This window comes from Lycium ferocissimum, unplaced genomic scaffold (genome assembly GCF_029784015.1).
Source record: "Lycium ferocissimum isolate CSIRO_LF1 unplaced genomic scaffold, AGI_CSIRO_Lferr_CH_V1 ctg6661, whole genome shotgun sequence".
Classification (NCBI taxonomy): domain Eukaryota; kingdom Viridiplantae; phylum Streptophyta; class Magnoliopsida; order Solanales; family Solanaceae; genus Lycium; species Lycium ferocissimum.
Window position 1 is genome coordinate 1 of NW_026726445.1, and position 23,945 is coordinate 23,945.

A 23,945-nucleotide genomic window follows, 5' to 3' on the forward strand; every position below is an offset into this window, starting at 1 on the left:
TGTTGGGGTTAGGGTTCCACTAACTTGATCCAAAGCTCATTCCTACGAGATAAAGGTTAGTTTTCATGTCTATTTCATTATAATAAGCATGCTTGGTTGTTGAATAACTTGGGTGAGGGAAGAAAGTAGAAGATGAAACTCAAATATAGATTTAATGATATTTTGAGTAGTAAATTAACTTGATTTATGATTCTTGTTGTGGGTGGTACTAATAATGTTGAGGAAGTATTGTATGTAAGTGAATATGGTGTTGTGTGTAACTATGGTTATCGATGACCTTGACAAGGAGTTTTGAGGATTGGATGATGCTTAACTTGAATCAAGCCTCTTGATTATGGTATTGTTGATAATGTCATTGTTGTTTGGGAGTTGTTTTGGAATTTGGTAGAAGTGGATGAAATAGGAAAAATGCTGCCCAATTTTTGCTAGCTCATGAATTATTCTAGTTTGAACTTAAGAGTGTCTTTAAGACTTAACCTTGGCATCAATCCTTTTAAATGTAGATTTCTCAAGCTTTGGAGGTGCGCGTTAAGTAGTTAAGAAGACATAAAGGTATGTAAGGCTAACTCTTCTTTCTTAAGGCATGATCCCATTGTTGTATACCTTCACGTGAAATCCATAATGTCTTCCATGATGACTTCATTTCTAGAATCACAAAAGCTCATAGTTCTTGGTATTCTCATGATATCATTGGTTCCATCCTACGATAGTTGATCCTCTAAGGGAAGATATAGTGAAAATGATGATGATGATGATCTTGATGATACTCCTATATACATACATACATACATACATATATATATATATATATATATATATATATATATATATATATGTATGTATGTATATATATATATATATGTATGTATGTATGTATATATATATATATATGTATGTATGTATGTATATATATATATATATATGTATGTATGTATGTATGTATGTATGTATGTATGTATATAATGCTATCATATAACACCGAGCTTATATGGCCGGGTATGATATTCATTGCGCGCACACCACTGCAATTAGGTAAGGACAACACCGAGCCTTGCCATGGCCGGGTTTGCTTGACACCGAACCTCTATGGTTGGGTATGGTACTACTATATATGTATGTGTATGAAATGGAAGATTCACATTAGGAAAAGGGTAAGTAAATATGATGAACGTTGCTAGAGGTATAAACGGTTCTATTATCTCCTGACTCTTCTATCTCATGTTATCCTTCATATTGCTTATGCCTTACATACTCAGTACATTGTTTGTACTGACATCCTTTTGTTTGTGGACGCTGTGTCATGCCCGCAGGTGGACAGGGAGATAGACTTGATCCTTAGGCTGCCTATCCAGAGACTGCTTAGAGGAGCTCCATTTGATTCGGAGCTGCAGCTGTTGTTACTATTCTTTTGTGTATATACATATGGGCATGGCGGGGCCCTATCCCGTCTATGTAATGTTACGTGCTCTTCTTAGAGGCTCGTAGACAGTTGTGTATAGCTAATTGTCTTTTAGCCTCGTCAACTCGTATATTGTATATCATTTTGTTAGCCTCGTCAGCTTGTGTATATGTATATAGGCATAGTTGACGATGTTGATATAAAAGTGTTCTTGCCCGATAAGATATTATTATTGATGCACAGGAATTGCGAGTTAGCCATGTGGCTCACCTAGTTATGGATGGGAAAGTATGATGAGAGGTGCCTGGGTGGGTTAGCTCCGGATGCCCGTCATGGCCCTCCGGTTGGGTCGTGACATACCTCCACTTGACTAACTCTAGCCAAACCCAACTAAAACACCTAAGCCAACTTTAGCCAAGCGTACCATTTAATAGATTGAAAGGTAAACTGCCTAACAACTACTAAGAATATGAAATACCTACAACAATTTCCTTTTTGGGAAGATTAGGTTTACAATTTTAGCACAATAGAACAAATACTTACAACAACATAAAGAACTTAGACTAAACATGCATCTGGATCGGGTTCTTCCGTTTTGCAAGTGACTTGTTCTTGTGATCACTTGAAATCTTGTGACGGCAACTTTTGCCCAATTTAGATTAGGTTTTTCGAGTGATACACAATATGTTGCAACATGTTGTATATATAGTGGGAAGCATGTGGGATGGATAGAGACCACTCATTTAATAGTTGACCTAAAGCATGGGCCAGCTCAACTGTTGTACTTGTGTGCAGTGAGTAGCTCGGCTTTACAACTGTCTCTGCTTACCATGCAAGATGCACAGAGAGCAGATCACAGACCAGGTCTCTATCTGGTTCTGAATCAGTTTGGCAATCATCAAAACACAAATGCACTTAAGCTTATCAATTTTCCCCTTTTTGATGATGAGAAACGCATAAACAATGTTCCTCCTGAGAACCAAATCCCAGTTGTTCCCCCTGCGATGCAGACCATAATTTTCAATGCACCTGCCATATGTTAGCAACAAAATACACCGAAAACCAGTTCACCCACTAACAGGTTCTTTCAATCACAGCACATGTCAATCCTCCAGTTTTTCCCCCTCAATTTTAGCCCATTTATTTCATCACTCTATAGTATCTCTCACTATTTCATCACTATATAGTATCTCTCACTATCTTCCCCCTCTTTTGGCATCATCAAAACAAATATAAGACACAACTAATAGGATACCAATTACACTAACACCGAGTCACTGGAGTAGAATATCAAAAAAGGGAAAGTGAGGGAAAGCTAGAAAAAAGTGCAATAACATAGTAATCACAAGATAGATAGTAGTTTAAACAGTACAATCATATGTTAAACGAACTACTATTGTACCAACAGGAGGAGATAGGGAAACAAACTATCACATAGCAGAATAGAACTAGACAACAAAGAAAAGGAAGTACAGAAACTGGGAAGAGTTTTCTTAGGAATGGGTTACTGGGAATGATTTAGATCGTGAAGAATCCCGTAAATTCTATCAATAATTTCACCCTGATCCTTCAGAAGAGCATTCTCAGCCTTTAGCTGTTCAATTTCTGAATTTGCTACCTTTAGGGCTTCGGTCAGGACAGAGTTGGTGGAACTCGTTCCTTCAACGACACATTCGCAATCTACTAGATTAGCCATAAAGAGTACGTTCTTTGTTGTTCCTAAGGTTGCTTTCCCAGTACCTTTGTCAGGAAGAAGCCATAGGGAAGACCAGGTTCATTTCCCCTAATGCTCACTGCTTTGATCATGTGTCCGATCATGATGGCTGGTAGATTGATCGGTTCAAAGGCTGATAGAGCTTCCATGAGAACCAAATGTGCTGGAGTGACGAAACACTTCCTCCAGTTCTTGGTATAAGCACGTTGTCCACAAATTCAAAAAGCAGTTGATATACAGGTTCGATCTCTCTTTTGAAGAGTTTTTTTGTGCAAGCTGAAGATCCATTCTTAACAATCACATTTTTTAAGAAGGTAGAAGCTCATCTCTTACCCCTACAATTGGTACTCCCAGAATTTCTGCTAGCACTGATTCATTCAACACAAAATATGTCCCATTCACTGTTAGGGCCAATGTGCTATTATCAAGGTGACATAGGCTTGGATATAGTTCAACCACTTCAGTTTTGTATACGTAAGGAGCTGATTGAGTAAAAAGATGAGTCCAAGTTTGAAATTCCAACATTTCCAACAGCTCTTCCATGCCAGTCTCCTCCCCCAAGCTTGTATCAATCATCATTCCAAAAAGAACTTTTTGTTTCCATTGGTTTTCCCCATTTTCTTTCTCATCAGGTGCATTCGAGTTTGATGTTGATAGGTATGAATTTTCATCACTATCAATGGAGTAGTATTATTGACTTGAGTAAAACAACTCGTATAGAGATGTGGATTTTCCCAAGTTCGGCAATTACCGACTCCAAGAGAAACAGAGTCGCTGGTATTTTGGTCTGAGGAAGTTGGATTATATGAGGATGATGACACAGGAACTATTTTGCTTTGGTTAGATAGTGGTCTGTCACACTAGGCAGTATTTAGCCGTAGGAAAGAGGTGTGAAGCGGTGTGAACCAGAGAGGGCGTTTTGTAGGAGAGAGATTGCCGGTCAATTTTTTTTTTTTTTGAGAAAAATGAGAGATCCTATAGTTGCTGTTACGGTGTCAAAGAGGACTGTTCAGAGAAGATATAAGAGAGGGGGGATTGGTTCAAAATTGAAGCGACAATCCAAGGGATTTATTGTTTTAATTTTAAAGTCGGAGATGCTTGACTGACTTGGTAATATAGGCAGTTAAAAAACATATGAAAATGCTGAGAGAACTACTAACCATAGTAACAAAGAGACCGGGTCTCTGGACAATTTCACGATCTTTGACGGCAATTCGAAAACTTGTTTATGCGCTGTACTGAACTTCCCATTTGTGGATACCCCCTTTTCTGTCACATCCACCTTTTGACCCAACATTTTCACATTCTGCTTTGTCATCTTACTTAACTTCCTTCTTGCTTCCTACTTCCCTTGGAGTGATTGAATTTTGAACTACAGCGTCTGATATTGAGATGTGTCCTTCCATTTAGATGACAAAGACACACATCCTGCCGTGAAGGCTTTAAGGAGAGACTTCTCAAGTTAAATCAAGATATTGTTAACTATTTCCTTTCTTCTCTCTCTCGTCAGCCCACACATGATGTCAGTGTTTGGATTTGGGAACCCAAACTATCTTGGGTCCCTTATAATTATAGAAGGGATGGATTAGGTTTCTTTTTGCCCAAACAGGCAGCATATTCTCTTTCTCCTTCTAAGGTCCTTTCTTTTGAGAACCAATTCCTTTTGTATCCAAACTTACTCTCCTTTCGATAAACTCTCTGTTCCTCATAACCGATTCAATTCTTGCTTTGCAAGACTCCTTGTAGTGACCTGCTCGTCCATAATGGGTGCACAAACAATTTTCAGTGGTGGAGACATACTTCTTTGTGTGGATTGTAGGGGGTCTTCTCTTTCACAAAATAAGTTCTTTCTTTATCAATTCCCTTATTCTTGTACATGGAAGTGATCACATCAAAAGAACAGGTCTACTTGAGTGCTCTATCAAGATCGAGCTTGATTCTATTCAAGTCTTCCTTTAACTGCTTGCCTCTCTCAATCTCAATAGTGAGACTTAGTTTTACCTTTTTGAGTTCAACTTCGAGCTCCAATTGAGCTTTACTGGCTTCGCTCATTCCTTTAAGATGCGCCTTTGTATCCCTTTCCAATTCCCCTTCCAGCATAATATTCAGCTGATTGGTCTCATCAACTTGTTCCCTTATCTCTCCAATTGACATCAACATATTGTCTCTTTCAAATTTAGAATCACTTATTTCATGAACGAGTGCACCTTTCTCAGCGATAAGGGCATGATATGCATTAATTAGCATGCCTGACAGTGACCTGAGTTTATTCTAAGAGTAGGCTTTCAGCTTCTTCTTTACCTCAAGAAAATTCACCTCTGCATCTTCATTACTCTCATCACTATCATCTGAGTATGATTTTTCCATGAGTGCAAAAATTGACTCATACTTAGAGGCTTCATTTTCTATGACCACCATTGATGGGTCCCTTTTGTCATCTTCTTCTTCAGACTCACTGGAAGAGTCCCTCAACGCAGCTAGTGCTTGTTTTACTATAGCATCGGTAGCTTCCTTTCTTCTGAACTCTCTATCAGGAAGCTTGTTCCTCCTTGCAGTTCTGTCATAGCTGTTCTGCTTGTTTAGAGGGAATTCTTTAGCAAAGTGACTAGGTCTTCCACACCTATGGCAAGAATATTTATTTCTTTTGAGATTTTTGCTGGAGCTTCCCATCTTCTGGATTCAACCATTTCTACGGATCAATTTATGAAATCTTTGTGTGACATATACTAATTCTGATTCGTTGTCACTTGAGTTTTCCTTAGCCGCTTTGAGAACTAGTCTCTTTTCCCTTTTGATTTCATTCTTTTCTTCCTTCTTCATAGACATCTTCAATCTATATGTCTTAAGGTTTCCGATGAGCTCATCGACAACCAACGTGCTGAGATCTTTAGCTTCGGAGATGGCATTTACCTTGCTATCCCAGGAATCAGGTAACACACCAAGCAACTTTCTTACCAGTTTGGTGGTTGTGATGACTTCTCCCAGAGAATGAAGCTCATTTATAGTAGAGGTGAGTGAATCTAGTGTGCATATCATGCATAGATTCTCCTTTTTTCATTTTGAACATTTCATACTCTGTGGTGAGCATGTCGATCTTGGAATTCTTCACCTGTGTTGTTCCTTTATGGGCAGTTTGAAGAGCTTCCCAGATCTCTTTAGCAATTGAGCATGCTAAGACTCGATTGTATTCATCAGGTCCTATTCCACACACAAGGATCTTCTTGGCTTTATAATTTTTCTCCCCTGCCTTCCTGTCAGCATCATTGTATTCTTTCCTTATTTTGGCACTGACTTTTACACTATCTTCACTTGTGTGTACTTGAATATAGGGGCCATCACAGATGATATCCCACAGCTCTGAGTCTTCAGCCATGATGAAGTCGTGCATTCTAGTCTTCCACTACCCATAGTATTTTCCGTTAAATTTGGGTGGCCCGGTGACAGATTGACCTTCTTCCATAATGGGTGGAGCAGCCATTTTACAGATTCTTTCTAGGTGTTAACCTTTTAGAAAGCACCTTCCCTGATACTAATTGTTATGGGCTATGCGTCCACCAAATAATGTATGAGAGACATGGTTGTGTACCAGTTCCTTTATGCAATGCAGTAAGTAAAGAAGACACTGTTTTTATGGTGGAAAAATCTTTGCTCAAGGGATTAAAAACCACGACCTACCCCAGTAGGATTTCGGCTCCACTACACGAGCAACTTCAGATTACAACCTACCGTAAGCTAGGAACTAACTCCCATAATGCCTCAACCCTTACAATGGTAGCAAACTAGGAACTAACCCCCATAGTCCCTCAACCTTTGCAATACACCGATTGCAAATACCTCCACTTGACTAACTCTAATCAAGGAAACTAAGGTTGACTACCTCTAGCCAAACCCAACTAATACACCAAAGCTAACTTTAGCTAAGAGTACTTGATGTGCCGGGAAATTATGGCACATTCGGTACCTTTTTAGGAGAAGTTTTACTTGTTTTTAGGCAAGTATGTGCTGTTTTGATGTGTTTTGTTGTGTTTCAGGTAAATCGTAAAGTTCAAGTTCAGAAACTGGAAGTTGCAGAAATTTTCACTGAAGGTTGACTTTCATGGTCCGTACAATATTATACGGACCATGTCTGTGGTCGTATAAAAGAGGACAAGGCAACAAAATGCCAAAATTGAAAAAAGGTGAGACACGAGCAACTTATACGGACCGTATAATATTATACGGGCCGTATAGTTGGACGTGTTGAAGGATTGGAGACAAGACAGAAAGTTGTGTTGGAAGAAGGAGTTTCACGAGCAAGTTATACGAGCCTTATAATATTATACGGACCGTGTAATACCAGTTTGTGTCTGTCTCTGAAGAAGTGAAGATTGAAGGTCGTGTAATTTTTATACGGTCCGTGTAATGTTATACGGATCGTATAAATTGCCGCCTGGGACTTAAGCGCGAATTTTGTAATTTTTTCATGTTTGAAACCTATAAATAGTCCAATGTAGGGTTTTATTTGTTATCAGCTGTTATATTTTGACTCTTGGTTTAGAGCATCGAATATTCCTTAGTTCTTGGAGCTTTCAAACATCAATTCAACTATTATTAATTTCTCTTTTCATCAAAAGTAAGCAATTATGAATTCCTCAATCTTTTATTTCTTGTTCTTTTCCATGACTAGCTACACATCTTTACTAAGGTTGTGAACCCAAGGATGGGTGTTTTGTGATTAGGGATTGTGATTGAGATACGCATAATGGATTGTTAGGTTTTATTTGTTCTTCGTTTTCATCATATAGTTAGTGGTTGCAAACATTAGCTAACGCCATAAACTTTGGTCTATTTGGAAAAATAACTAGGGTTTGGTAAGAATAAATAACAAGAACTCAAGGCTTTAAACCTTGTTTAATAAATTCACTTAGGAATAAGAGGAATTTACTTGGCATAATTAACCGTTCTTCATGCATACTTTCTTATCTTTGGAAAAAGCATAGAAAGAAATAATCTTTTCTTATTGGGAAATAGTCTAGATTCACATAGAGGTTAAGTACATCCATACAAACAATCCATTAGAAGTATATAAAGATCAAGACCCATGATCATACACTTTATCTGACGGGGACACAACCTTGGTTCTTTTTACCCATATATTTATAACGTTAAATTACTAGTCACTTTAAATTAGTCCACAAACCAAAACTCTTATAAAACCCCTTTTTTGGAATACACCAGGATTGCAAGATTAGTATAATACTTTTTTAGTAAACTTTTAACACTATATTCTCTGTGGGATTCTACCCCAACCTTATTGGGTTACTATATTTGACATCGTCCACTTTACGCTAATTAAAGGTGTAATTTGAGCGTATCAAATTTTGGCGCCGTTGTCGGGGAATACGATTTTGAAATTACTAAATAGTGTTAACTTTTCTTAAAGTTTTTGTCCTATTCCAACACCACTTGTTTGCTACCTTGCAAACCAGGTGATCATGGCCAACAACAAACTTCTAATCGATAACATTTTTGCGGATGAGTCAAAAGCGGAGGAAGACTTTGCATCTGGAATAATTCATCCTAGGGTAACTGCTTCTACTATTAAGTTTGACCAATCCCTTTATCATATGCTCAAACAAGAGGGATACTTTCTGAATGCAGTCGATGACGATCCTCATTTACATATAACAAACTTTCTGGAGGTATGCTCTCATCCTATCCAAAGGGGTTACTCAAGAAGCTGTTCGGCTAAAACTTTTCAAATATTCTTTAGCCGGAGAAGCGAGAAAATGGTTCACAAAGCTGCCTCGAAACTCTATTGCTACATGGGAAGAGATGGTCAAAGTGTTTCTCAGGAAGCGGTATCCGCCGAGTAAAAGAGCTAAAATTCGTGATCAGATTTACGAGTTCAAATAACGTCATGGGCAGCATCTTTTTGAAGCTTGGGAGAGGTACAAAGAATATTTGGATAGGAGTCCGAACCATGGTTTCCCAGATCATATTCTGAAGGAGAAATTCTACAAAGGGTTGGATCCTATGACTTAAGCAATAACCAATAATGCTGCTAGCAGATGTTTCATGAACAAGTCCTATGCTAATATTACTGATATACTTGATCGATTGACTACACACAGCCAAGCATGACATTCGTGTAATTCTGATGGGTTATCACTTAGGACACCATTGATCCAAACTATTGTGAAGGATAGCTAGGAGACCCAACAGACATTGGCACAGCTAGCCACTAATATCTCTTTACTGGCGAAGAGATTAGATGATAGAGAGGCAAAGAAGGTGAACATTTATGAAGATATCTCAGGCATGCCGCCTGGAATGTACCAATGCCACGAGGTTCCATATCAAGAGGTCCCCCTTCGCTAGTTGAGAATGTTCAATATGTAGACTACATAGCAAAAAGGGATGCTCCTGGGCCAAACCAAAGATACTGGAGGCCTCAACAAGGGCAAGGTGCATAGAACAACAACCAAGGGAACGACAACAAAAACCAATAGAACTACAATAACAACTATGGTGGATTGAACCAAGGTAGATACAACAAGAACAATGAGAACTTCAGAAACAGAAGTTTCAACCCTTACATTCCACCAAAAGGGTAGTCTAATGATCAAGGTAGTTCGAGGTTAGCGTCAATGCTTGAAAAAGTGTTGGCAAGTCAGGAAAATACAGAAAAGATATTATCTGGGCTATCAGAGATAGTGGTTTCTCACTCAGCGGCTATTCAAAACCTTGAACAGCAGATGCGTGACCTTTCCAGAGAGCAGTATCCTGCTAGAAAGAAAGGACCTCCTAGTGATACTATTCCAAACTCAAAGAATGGTGGCGGTGTGGAGCGTACTTTTGCTATTAGCACGAGAAGTGGTAAAATAGTTTAAGGTGCTGACAAGAAAGCGGTTGATCAAGATCCGATTATTGAGGAAAAAGAGGTGCATTCTGATGTGCCTATAGTAGATGATAAGGTCCATGTTGAAGAGAAAGTTGCTGATATTCCAGCTGTTGCTACTAATACTAGGAAACAGATGATAAAAGGGGCTCTTCGCCCTTTGACTCAGATGTACAAAGCAAAACCTCCCTTTCCTCAGAGGTTGGCAAAGAAGAATGATGATGCTAAGTGTCAAAAGTTCTATGATCAGTTGAAGCAGTTAACGGTGAATTTTCCATTCTTAGATGTTGTGAAAGAGATGCTCGGATTTGCTAAGTTTGTGAAAGACCTTCTTACGAAGAAGAGGTTCGTTCAACATAAGACAGTAAATCTAACTCATTGCGTGAGTTCGATTATTGCTTCTACCACGGTTCAGAAGAAGGGAGATCCAGGGGCATTTACCATTCCGTGTAATATTGGGCTTCATGCATTCGCTTGTGCTCTGTGTGATAATGTGGCGAGTATCAATCTAATGCCCCTTGCTATTTTCAATAAATCTAGATTGGGAATGCCTAGACCGACTTCTATGCAATTACAAATGGCGGACATATCCATCAAAAAGTTAGTTGGGATTATAGATGATGTGTTGGTACAAGTGGGTAAGTTCATGTTGCCTACTGATTTCATTATTCTAGATTGTGCGATTGATAAAGCTATTTCCATCATCTTGGGAAAACCCTTCCTTGCTACGGGCAGAGCGCTTATGGACTCTGAAAAGAATGAAATCAAGTTCTGAGTAAATGATGAAGAGGTGACTTTCCAAGCAAGTAAGGGGATGAAGTTGCCAAGTCCTTATGAGAATATCTCGGTTATTGATTCGTTTGATGGGATTGATGATGTTGTCGAACATAAAATGGAAGAAGAAAGTTTGGGAGAAGCTCTTGCTGCTATTCTGGTAAACTTTGATGTTGATGATATGGAGGGCTATGTGAAAACTGTGAATGCGCTTGAGGGTCTGGGTTCTTACACTTACCACCTAAGAAAGATTGATCTTGACCTTGCAAATAGAACCACTCCACCAGTTAAGCCTTCTATTGTTGAGCCATTAAAGCTTGAGCTTAGGCAGCTCCTATCACACTTAAGGTATGAGTTCCTTGGTCCGAACAAGACATTGGCAGTGATTGTTTCAACATTACTGAACGAGGAACAGATTGAGCGATTATTGGAGATTTTGTGCGAGTATAGATGTGCTATTGGTTGGACCATAGTAGATATTCGGGGTATTCCTTATGGTATTTGTGAGCATAAAATTTAGCTAGAGGAGGACAACAAGCCGAGTGTTGAGCATCAACAGAGATTGAACCAAAACATGCAAGAGATCATGAAAAAAGAGATCATAAAGTGGTTAGATGCTGGGGTAGTGTATCCGATTGCAGACAGCAAGTGAGTTAGTCCAGTTCAATATGTTCCAAAGAATGGAGGTATCACTGTGGCGCCTAATGCAAAGAATGATCTGATTCCCACTCGTACAGTTACAAGATGGCGTGTTTGCATGGACTAGAGGAAGTTGAACTCAGCTACTTGTAAAGTCCATTTTCCCATGCCTTTCATTGATCAGATGCTTGATAGGCTGGCTGGGAGGTCTTACTATTGCTACTTAGATGGGTACTTTGGCTATAACCAGATCAACATTACCTTAGAAGATCAAGAGAAGACGACTTTCACGTGTCCTTATGGGACGTTTGCATTCAGCCGAATGCCCTTTGGGTTGTGTAATGCACCAGCAACTTTCCAGTGGTGTATGATGTCGATCTTTTCCGACATTGTAGAAGACTTCTTGGAGGTGTTCATGGATGATTTTTCTGTTGTGGACGATTCATTTGATGATTGTCTTAACCATCTGGGTTAAGTGCTAAAAAGATGTGAAGAGACAAATGTCGTGCTAAATTAGGAGAAGTGCCACTTTATGGTGAAGGAAGGGATTTTCCTCGATCACAAAATATCTCAAAAGGGAATTGAGGTCGATCAAGCGAAGATAGATGTGACTGCAAAACTTCCTCCACCCATCTCAGTCAAAGGTGTCCAGAGTTTCTTGGGACACGGCGGTTCTACAGGCGCTTCATCAAAGATTTCTCCAAGATTTCTATCCCGATATGCAAGCTTCTTGAAAAAGAGGCTAAGTTTGTGTTTGATGACAAGTGCCGAAAAGCATTTGATGAATTGAAGGAGTGTCTCCCTTCTGCTCCTGTTATTGTTACTCCTGATTGGTTCCTGCCTTTTGAGTTGATGTGTGATGCGAGTGGTTTCCCAATTGGTGCTGTGCTTGGCCAGAGGCACAATAAAATTATGCACCCGATCTACTATGCTAGTAGGACTCTTAATGCGGCGCAGATGAACTACACAGTGACTGAGCAAGAGCTGCTTGCTATAGTATATGCTTTTGGAAAGTTTCGATCCTATTTGTTGGGGTCCAAAGTTATGGTGTACACTGATCATACTACGTTGAGGTATCTTATAGCAAATAAAGAAGCTAAGCCGCGATTGATTCGTTGTGTCCATTTGTTGCAAGAGTTCGATTTTGAGGTGAAAGATCGAAAAGAGTCCGAAAATTAGGTTGTTGAACATCTCTGTAGGTTTGAGGAAACTGGGGTGCCAGCAGAAGAACTTGATATTGATGATTCATTTCTGGATGAGCAAGTTTTGGCAATGAATATGCAAATGGCACCTTGGTATGCAGATTTAGCTAATTACTTGGTGACTGGCGTCATTCCTGACGAGATCAAATCTTACCAGAAAAAGAAGTTTTTGCGCGATTCTCGTCAGTACTATTGGAATGAGCCATATTTATTCAGAACTTGCGCTGATAACATTATTCGGCGTTGTGTTCTAGAGAGTGAGGTGTTGGAGATTTTGAAGGCCTGCCATGAATCTCCATCATAGTGGTACGAGGACTGCTGCAAAGGTTCTCGAATGTGGTTACTATTGGCCTATTCTCTTTCATGATGCTAATTTGATGGTCCGGTCTTGTGATCAGTGCCAACGGCAAGGGAGTATTGGTAGGAGGCAAGAGATGCTTATGAACTTTGTAATGAAAGTTGAGGTGTTCGATATGTGGAGGATTGATTTTATGGGGCCCTTTGTGAGCTCTTGTGGCATGAAGTACATCTCGGTGGCTGTTGACTATTTTTTAAATGGGTAGAAGTGGTGGCTTTACCTAATAACAAAGCCAAGAGTGTCATGGGATTCTTGAAAAAGAACATATTTACTCGTTTTGGTACCCTAAGGGCGATAATAAGTGAAGGTGGTTCTCACTTTTGTAATAAAGCCTTTGCGGGATTTGATGGAGAAGTATGAAGTCAAGCATAGGGTGGCAACCCCTTATCATCCTTAGACAAGTGGGCAAGTTGAGGTCTCTAATCGGGAGATAAAGTGTATTTTAGCAAAAACAGTGAATGCGTACAGAACTGATTCGGCCCGCAAGCTTGATGATGCTCTATGGGCTTACCGGACTGCCTTCAAGACTCCGATTGGGACTTCTCCTTTCAAGCTAGTTTTTGCTAAAGCATGTCACCTGCCAGTTGAACTTGAACATAAGGCTATGTGGGCCTTGAAGAAATTGAAAATGAATTGGGAATAAGCTACCAAACTCAGCTTGTTTTAACTCAATGAGATAGATGAGTTCCTCTATCTAGCCTATGAGAGTGCAGCATTATACAAAAAAAGGATGAAGCAGTATCATGACAAGAAAATCTTGAAGCGGAAATTTTACAAGGGTGATCCTGTCCTGCTATTTAATTCTAGATTGAAGCTGCTACCGGGCAAATTAAAATCAAGGTGGTCCGGTCCTTTTGAAGTGGTAAGTGTCTCACCCCATGGAGCGATTGAATTAAAGTCTGAAAATGGAACTCAAACATTTAAGGTGAACGGACAGAGGGTGAAGCGCTACCATGGTTGCATTGAGGGGGATAGAATTGTCGATCGATACCAGTTAAAGCATCTGAGAACGGATCTTGACCCAGAATAAAAATGGGTACCACCGTCGTGCCGCGACGTTAAATCAAACGCTTCTATGGGGGAAACCCATGTTTAATCTTTGTTGGTTTTGAATTTTTATAACTTAGATAGGGTGTGCATAGGGTTACGTTTGTTTTGGTGTAGGATGAACAGTGCAGAAAAAATCATTGAAGACTGGAGGAAACTGGACTTATACAGTCCGTATAACATTACACAGACCGTACAATTCAGTCGTGGAAGGTAAGAAAATCAGACAGAACACTGTTTGAAGACATCTTTCATACATGATCATTTTCACGGACCTTATAATGTTATATGAACCGTATAAGCGATGGTGTGATTCTGATGTACTCAAACAGTAGTGTCACGACCTAACCGGGGGGCCATGACGGGCACCCGGTGCTAACCCACCCGGTTACCTCTTATCGTACTCTCATATTCACATCTAGGTGAGCCACATGGCTTACTCATAATTTACATACATTAATAGTGCTAATCTCGTTAGGCAACAACACATTTATATCATCATCAATAACAATGCCCATATCCATATACACAAGCCGACGAGGCTATCAAAATGATATACAAAATATGAGCCGACAAGGCTGCAAGACATTTAACCATACACAACTGTCTATGAGACTCCAAGGAGAGTATGTAACATCATATAGGCGGGACAGAACCCCACCATGCCCATATGTATGTACACAAAAGAATAAGACCCAAAAGCTGTAGCTCCAGATGAGATGGAGCTCCTCTATGTAGTCCCTGAAAAGAAATCTACGGATCAAGCCTGTCTCCCGGTCCACCTGCGGGCATAACGCAGCGTCCACAAACAAAATAACGTCAGTACGAAAAATGTACTGAGTATGTAAAGCACAATCAACATCATAATAGAAAAGTAAGAAATAACATAAGATAGAGAGGTCATGAGATAATGAAGCCATTTATACCTCTAGCGTTGTTCATCGTATTTACTTATCCCCTTTCTAATGGGAGCCTTCCATTTCATACATTTATACGTGTAGTAGTATCATACCCTACTATAGAGGTTCGGTGTCTTACATACCTGTCCATGATAAGGTTTGGTGTTATATGTACCCGGCCTTACCAAGGCTCAGTGTTACCCGTACCCAACTGCAGTGGTATGCGCGCGATAGATATCATACCCGGCCATAAAGGCTCAGTGCGCTTAGTAGTACTTTAATATATATATATATATATATATATATATATATATAAATATATATATAAATATATATATATATATATATATATATATATACATAGAAGCACATACACGTTCTCAACATTATCATCGTCATCATCATTTTCATTATATCCTTCCTTAGAGAATCAACTATCATAGGATGGGACCAATGGTATCATGAGATTTATCAAGAATCATGAGCCTTAGCGATTCTAGGAATGAAGTCATTTGGAAGACGCTATGGAACTCATATGAAGGTATTTAGCAATGGGACCATGCCTTAATGAAAGAAGGGTTAGCCTTACATACCTCGTCGTCTTCTTAACTACTTTGCATTCACCGTTGAAGCTTGGAAAATCTACATTTAAAAGGATTCATACCTTGGTTAAGCCTTAAAGATACTCTTAAATCCAAACTAGAACAATTCATGAGTTAACGAAAATCGGGCAGCATTTCCCCTATTTCATCGACTTCCACCATATCACAAAACAACTCCCAAATAACCATAATAACATCTACAATATCATAATCACGTAGTCACATTCCATTAAGTCTTCCATATTCATTCTCACATTCAACTTACACTAGCAACTTCACACCAACCCTTTGCACATTTTTCATAGAACGTGTCTCATCATCATTATTACCTTCTATAGCAAGATTATATCCATATCATACTAAGAATCATAACTCAAGTTAGCTTACTACTCAAAAACATCATAAAAACTACATTTAGAACTCATCTTCTACTTTCTCCTTCCACTCAAGTTGTTCAACAACTAAACATTCTTGATAACATGTAATAAGCATGAAAACTAACCTTTTATCTCATAAGAATGAGCTTTGGAGCAAGCTATCAACTTATATGAAAACCCTAGCTTCAATACCCAAAGAATTCTTGAAGTCTAATAACCCTAGCAAGACTTCTAACACATGGATATCTTGATTCTTGCCTCTTGATATTTAATCTCCCTTGGATTTTGGCTTGGATTAGTTTATGGAGTTGAAGAGAGGGTTTTTGGAGAGCTTTTGGATCTGATTTGGTAAAATAAAATGTCCAAATGAAGTGGAGTGAAATATATAAAGCGTAACTTAAAATCCCGTCGGGCAATTCTGCGCCCATTTTGACGGGCCGTCAAAATTCCTACGGACCGTCAAAATGCTCCGTAGAACTGCCCAGTCAAATATGGTTCACTGTGACTGTTTTACGCTGGGTTGGTGCAATTTGACAGGCCGCAGAAATTTCTGCGGTCCGTCAAAATTCCTGCGGGCCGTCAAATGGTCCGTCAAAATTTTCTACTTTGACAGTCTATCTTGAAACACCCATAACTTTTTACTCCGATGTCACATTGACGAACGGTTTGTTGCGTTGGAAACTAGACTCGATGAAATTCAATTTGGATAGAAGAAACACACAAAACTCCTCATATTCTAGGAGATATACCTCCCCCAATTCGGACCAAAATCCTGTCCGAAAATTTTGCCAAGTTTTCCCAAAGTTCCGACAAACTCCATTCCTTAATTTGCTTGTCCTCAAATCCTTCCATAGCTTATTTCATGGGCTTAAACCCCCATAACCATAATATGGGAACATATAATCTCATATATCCTAGAAGGTAACTCCAGTTTCCACGATTAGGACAACTAACACCTAAAGAATCTCAACGGACGAAACTACGAGGTGTAACATTCTCCCCCTCTTAGGAACATTCGTCCTCGAATGATAGACTCTTGGGGATTCTACAAAAATTTTGCCAGAGTTTCCCCTGTAATATGGCACTACCATCCTGTCACAACAACCCAAATATATATATATATATATATATATATATATATATATATATATATATATATATATATATATATATATATATATAAATATATATATCGCCTCACAAGGCTACAACAACAACATCAACAACCATGGCCACACACGACCAAGAAAACATTGAACAAAGCATCACATACCTGGGGGCAATGGCATCTCTTCCTGAGTCTCCTCTGAAGGTGGAAATAAATGCGGGTACCTGAACTTCATGTCTTCTTCCGCTTCCCATGTCATTTTCTCTCTGTTATTATTTCTCCATAAGACTTTAACTGAAGCTACATCCTTGGTTCTGAGTCTCCGTACTTGCCTATCTAGAATGGCAATGGGAACTTCCTCGTAGGATAATTGCTCAGTGACTTGAACATCATCTACCGGTACAACTCTAGAAGGATCTCCAATGCACTTACGAAGCATCGATACATGGAAAACTGGGTGGACTGACTCCAAATCCGCAGGTAGGTCTAATTCATAAGCCACTTGGCCTACCTTGCGTACAATCTCATAAGGTCCAATGTACCGGGGACTAAGCTTGCCCTTTTTGCCAAATCTCATGACGCCCTTCATTGGCGACACCTTCAAGAATACCCAATCTTTCACTTGGAACTCTAAGTCTCTTCGACGATTATCTACATAGGATTTCTGACGACTCTGAGCTTTTAATAATCGATCTGTATATGCTTGACTTTCTCTATAGCTTCTTTGGACCAAGTACGGCCCTATCAATTTGGTCTCTCCTACTTCGAACCACCCAATTGGAGATCTACACTTTCGCCCATATAAAGCCTCATACGGGGCCATTTGGATGCTAGAATGATAACTATTGTTATAAGCAAATTCAATAAGTGGTAAGTGATCATCCCAACTACCTCCAAAATCTAATACACATGCCCGTAGCATATCCTCAAGAGTCTGAATGGTACGTTCAGCTTGCCCATCCGTCTGTGGGTGAAATGTCGTGCTAAGGCTCACCTGAGTCCCCAAACCTTCTTGGAAAGATTTCCAAAAATTTGTTGTAAACTGAGTCCCTCTATCGGAGATAATAGACACGGGAACACCGTGAAGCCGCACTATCTCTTTAACATAAAGCTTTGCATAATCTCCTGCTATATATGTAGTTCTGACCGGTAAGAAATGAGCTGACTTCGTGAGTCTATCCACAATCACCCATATAGAATCATACTTACGTCGAGAACGGGGTAAGCCTGTAATGAAGTCCATGTTAATTACTTCCCATTTCCAAGTTGGAATTTCTGTAGCTTGGAACAATCCACCCTGCTTTTGGTGCTCAATTTTCACTTGCTAATGGTTAGGACATTGAGCTACGAATTCCGCTATATCTTTCTTCATCCCATTCCACCAATATATAGATTTAAGATCCTGATACATTTTCGTTGCTCCTGGGTGAACAAAATAACGGGAACAATGGGCTTCTCTCAATATTTGGTGGCGTAATCCTGCAACATCAGGAACACATAACCTGCCTCGGCATCGGAGAACTCCATCTCCAGAAATCTCAAATGATGACTTCTCCTTCTAAGGGAGTGTATTTCTGTAATGAATTAGCATGGGATCTTCGTATTGACGCTCTTTCACTTCCACTACTAGTGACGAGACCGCTGCATTTTGAATGATAGCTCCCATACTAACTGAGTCCACTACTCGAACTCCTAGGCTAGCTAACTGCTGGAGCTCACGAGCTATCTCTCTTTTCTCTGGCTGAACATCACATAAACTTCCCATAGATCTACGGCTAAGAGCATCAGCCACCACATTTGCTTTCTCGGGATGATACAAGATATCAACATCATAGTCTTTCAACAATTCCAACCACTGTCGTTGCCGTAAATTCAATTCTTTCTGCTTGAAGATATACTGAAGTCTCTTATGATCTGTATAAATATCAACGTGGACGCCATACAAGTAATGTCTCCACATCTTCAATTCATGAATCCTCGCACCAATTCAAGATCATGGGTCGGATAATTTTTCTCATGTTTCCGCAACTGTCTTGAAGCATACGCAATTACCTTACCATGTTGCATCAACACACAGCCTAACCCAACGCCTGAAGTATCACAATAGACAACATAACCTTCCGATCCCTCTGGAAGTGTCGGGACTAGGCGAAAGTTAATCTATCCTTTAGCTCTTGGAAACTACGTTCACAAGCATCTGTCCATTGAAATTTGGCTGACTTCTGGGTCAGCTTCGTGAGTGGTGCAAAAATAGAAGAAAAGCCCTCTACAAATCTCCTGTAATAACTTGCTAAGCCCAGAAAACTACGAACCTCCATAGGTGTTGTGGGCCTTGGCCAAGTCTTCACCGCTTCAATATTTTGGGTATCTACCCGAATACCATCGGCTGAAATAATATGCCCCAAAAAGGTCACTGAGTTCAACCAAAATTCACACTTAGAAAATTTGGCAAATAACTCTCGAGTTTGAAGAACTCTAAGAGCGGTATGCAAATGATCCGCATGTTTACGCCTCGGACCTAGAATATACCAGGATATCATCGATGAACACAATCACAAATAAATCTAAGAAGGGCCTAAACACATTGTTCATCAAATCCATAAATACTGCCGGTGCATTAGTTAGCCCGAATGACATTACCCGGAACTCAAAATGGTTATATTTGGTTCTGAAGGCTGTCTTAGGAATATCTTTCTCCCTAACTCGCACTTGATGATACCCGGATCTCAAATCTATCTTTGAAAACCATTTGGCACCTTGCAATTGGTCAAATAAATCATCAATCCTCGGAAGCGGATATTTATTCTTGATTGTCACCTTATTTAGCTGCCGATAGTCAATGCACATTCGCAAGGAGCCATCTTTCTTTCGCACAAACAACACGGGTGCTCCCCACGGGGAAGAACTAGGCCTAATAAAACCTTTTTCAAGCAAGTCCTTCAATTGTTCCTTCAACTCCTTTAACTCCGCGGGAGCCATCCTGTAAGGAGGAATGGATATGGGTTTTGTGTCCGGTAGCACATCAATAGCAAAATCAATCTCCCGTTCGGGAGGGAGACCTGGAAGCTCTTCCGGGAATACATCCGGAAACTCATTCACCACTGGGACAGACTGAAGAGTTGGCGATTCAGCTTCTACATCTTGAACCCGAACTAGATGGTAAATACAACCTTTTGCGATCATTTTCTTGCCTTGAGATAGGAAATAAACCTACCTTTCGGGGATGCAGTATTTCCTTTCCATTCTAAAATTGGTTCTCCCGGAAACTGGAAGCGAACCATTTTCATTCTACAATCAACATTGGCATAGCAAGAAGCCAACCAATCCATGCCCATGATAACATCAAAGTCCACCATTTTTAACTCATGTAAATCAACCATAGTACGATGGTCACAAATCACAACTACACAATTTCTATATACTCGACTAGCTATTACCGGTTCACCAACGGGTGTAGATACCTCAAAAGGTTTGATCGACTCCGGTTTGACCCCAAACCGACCCGCAATATACGGAGTAACATATGACAACGTGGATCCCGGATCTATCAAAGTATATACATCATGAGAAAATACCGATAATATACCTTTGACGACCTCGTGGGAAGACTCAAGATCTTGACGTCCAACCAAAGCATAAATATGGTGCTGAGGACCACTAGAACTGGGGCTCTCCCTCTGCCCCTACCATGGATGACTGGCATATGTGAACCGGGCCCTATAGGGCGTATAGATGATGAAGACCCAGTTGCCGACCCTGAAGGCTGGGCCCTACCCCTGCTACCAACCGAGGGGCAATCACGCATGATATGGCCTGGCCGACCGCATGCATAGCAAACCTCTGAACCTAGTCGACATTGGCCCCAATGTAACTTCCCACAATGGGAACATCGTGGCACGGGTGGCCTTGCCTGACCCGAATCACCTCTGAACTGAGAACCTGAAGCCCTGAAACTCTAACTCGGCCTGGAATAAGTAGATCTATCAAATCTCTGGCATGTAAACCGTGAAGGCGCACTAGTCATAGAATGGCCTGAATGCCTAGAAAACTGCTGTCTTTGCCCGCCTCTAAACTCACTCGTCGGACCCGAAGATCTAGCCCTCTTGCTATACCCTCTGTCATGCTCACGCTCACTTCTTTGCTATTGTTGGCTTTCCTCTAAATTCTGGGCATGGGCTTGAATGCGTGAAATGTCCATGTTGTCCTGAAGGGACGCAGTCAAGCACCTATCCATCAAATGTGGCCCTAGGCCTCTCACAAATCGGTGCACCCGGTCACCCATGTCCGCTACCATGGCCGGAGCATACCTAGCCAAAGAGTTGAAGCGGAGACTATACTCTAAGGCACTCATACTTCCTTGCCTAAGATTCAAGAACTTATCGGCTCTAGCCCGCCGAACCTCTGGAGGCAAGTAATGTCGGAGGAAGGCATCCACAAATTCTTGCCATATCGGGGAGGTGCATTGACTCCCCGTGAAGCCATCCAAACCGTATACCAATGAACCGCGACATCTCGGAGTCTATAGGATGCTAACTCTACCGATTCAATATCTGAAGCATGCATTAACCGAAGTGTCCTCAACATCCCATCAATAAAGTTTTGAGGGTCCTCATCGCTTTGACCCGAAGAATTTCGGAGGGTTCAAGCTAATAAAATCATGGGCCCTTGCACTAACAGCCCTATCACCTTGCCCTGTACCTTGCCGCTGAGTCTGAGCGGCAACCAACTGAGTAAGTAAATGAATGGCCTCTTTCACATCTTGGCCTGAAGCATCTGGTGGAGGAGCTGGGGGTGCTGGAGCTAGGGCTGAGGCTCCCTCATGCTCCTCAAAAATAGGCACTGAGTGAGAGGACTGAGATTGAGCCGCATTCTGGGACTCACCTTCCTCTATATCCGTTGGCGGTGCTCTTTCAGCCCGCTTTTCTGCCACTATCTTGCCCTTTTGGGCTGCCGTAGCTTTTCTCTTTACAGGCATTTCTAAAATACATAACACACGGTTAAGGAAAGAGAAATCCTTATATCATGGCTCTATCGCACGATCTTATGAAGAAAGAAGGTCATTCATTCCTAAAATGCCCGTAGCCTCCAGTTTATAAGTGTGGCGCAACACACCCATAAACAAGACTCTCTCGGACACGGCTCGTAGACACACCCTAGGATAGAACTGCTCTGATACCACTTTTGTCACGACCCAACCGAGGGCTATGACGGGCACCCGGTGCTAACCCACCCAGGCACCTCTTATCGTACTCTCATATTCACATCTAGGTGAGCCACATGGCTTACTCATAATTTACATACATCAATAATGCTAATCTCGTTGGGCAACAACACATTTATATCATCATCAACAACAATGCCCATATCCATATACACAAGCCGACGAGGCTATCAAAATGATATACAAAATATGAGCCGACAAGGCTACAAGACATCTAACCATACATAACTATCTACGAGCCTCTAAGAAAGGCATGTAACATCATATAGGCGGGACAGGACCCCGCCATGCCCATATGTATGTACACAAAAGAATAATACCAAAAAAGCTACGATGAGATGGAGCTCCTCTATGTAATCCCTGCAAAGAAATCCATGGATTAAGCCTGTCTCCCGGTCCACCTGCGGGCATGACGCAGCGTCCACAAACAAAAGGACGTTAATACGAATAATGTACTGAGTATGTAAAGCATAATCAACATCATAATAGAAACGTAAGAAATTACATAAGATAGAGAGGTCATGAGATAATGAAGCCATTTATACCTCTAGCGTTGTTCATCATATTTACTTACTCTCTTTCTAATGGGAACCTTCTATTTCATACATTTATACTTGTAGTAGTATCATACCCGACCATAGAGGTTCGGTGTCTTACATACCCGTCCATGATAAGGTTCGGTGTTATACGTACCTGGCCCTACCAAGGCTCAGTGTTATCCGTACCCAACTACAGTGGTGTGCGCGCGATAGATATCATACCCGGCCATGTAAGCTCGGTGCTCTTAGTATTCATACTTTAATATATATATATATATATATATATATATATATATATATAGCATATATATACGTTCTCAACATTATCATCGTCATTATCATTTTCATTATATCTTTCCTTAGAGAATCAACTATCATAGGATGGGACTAATGGTATCATGAGATTTATCAAGGATCATGAGCCTTAGCGATTCTAGGAATAAAGTCATTTGGACGACGCTATAGAACTCGTATGAAGGTATTTAGCAATGGGACCATGCCTTAATGAAAGAAGGGTTAGCCTTACATACCTCATTGTATTCTTAACTACTTAACGTTCACCATTGAAGCTTGGAAAATCTACATTTAAAAGGATTCATACCTTGGTTAAGCCTTAAAGATACTCTTAAATCCAAACTAGAACAATTCATGAGTTAACGAAAATTGTTAAAAGCATTTCTCCTATTTCATCGACTTCCACCATATCACAAAACAACTCCCAAATAACCATAATAACATCTACAATATCATAATCACGTTGTCACATTCCATTAAGTCTTCCATATTCATTCTCACATTCAACTTACACTAACAACTTCACACCAACCCTTTGCACATTTTTCATAGAACGTGTCTCATCATCATTATTACCTTCTATAGCAAGATTATATCCATATCATACTAAGAATCATAACTCAAGTTAGCTTACTAATCAAAAACATCATAAAAACTACATTTAGAACTCATCTTCTACTTTCTCCTTCCACCCAAGTTGTTCAACAACTAAACATTCTTGATAACATGTAATAAGCATGAAAACTAACCTTTTATCTCATAAGAATGAGCTTTGGAGCAAGCTATCAACTTATATGAAAACCTTAGCTTCAATATCCAAAGAATTCTTGAAGTCTACTAACCCTAGCAAGGCTTCTAACACATGGGTATCTTGATTCATGCCTCTTGATAT

At 40.2% G+C, this 23,945-nt stretch overlaps 1 protein-coding gene across 1 annotated transcript; it reads left to right on the forward strand.

Moving 5' to 3' along the window:
- Positions 1 to 9,742: 9,742 nt before the first annotated feature.
- Positions 9,743 to 10,768, forward strand: LOC132045432 (uncharacterized). Its single transcript, XM_059436013.1, has 2 exons — positions 9,743 to 9,971; positions 10,014 to 10,768. The coding sequence occupies exons 1-2, from the start codon at positions 9,743 to 9,745 to the stop codon at positions 10,766 to 10,768; spliced, it is 984 nt and encodes a 327-aa protein (XP_059291996.1).
- The last annotated feature ends 13,177 nt before the right edge of the window (positions 10,769 to 23,945 follow it).

What these genes read in the sequence shown, in the direction of transcription:
- LOC132045432 (XM_059436013.1), top strand. Translation starts at nt 9,743, where the DNA reads ATGCTTGAAAAAGTGTTGGCAAGTCAGGAAAATACAGAAAAGATATTA. An exon ending in TGCTATTAGCACGAGAAGTG is followed by an intron (nt 9,972 to 10,013) that starts GTAAAATAGTTT and finishes CGGTTGATCAAG; the next exon opens with ATCCGATTATTGAGGAAAAA.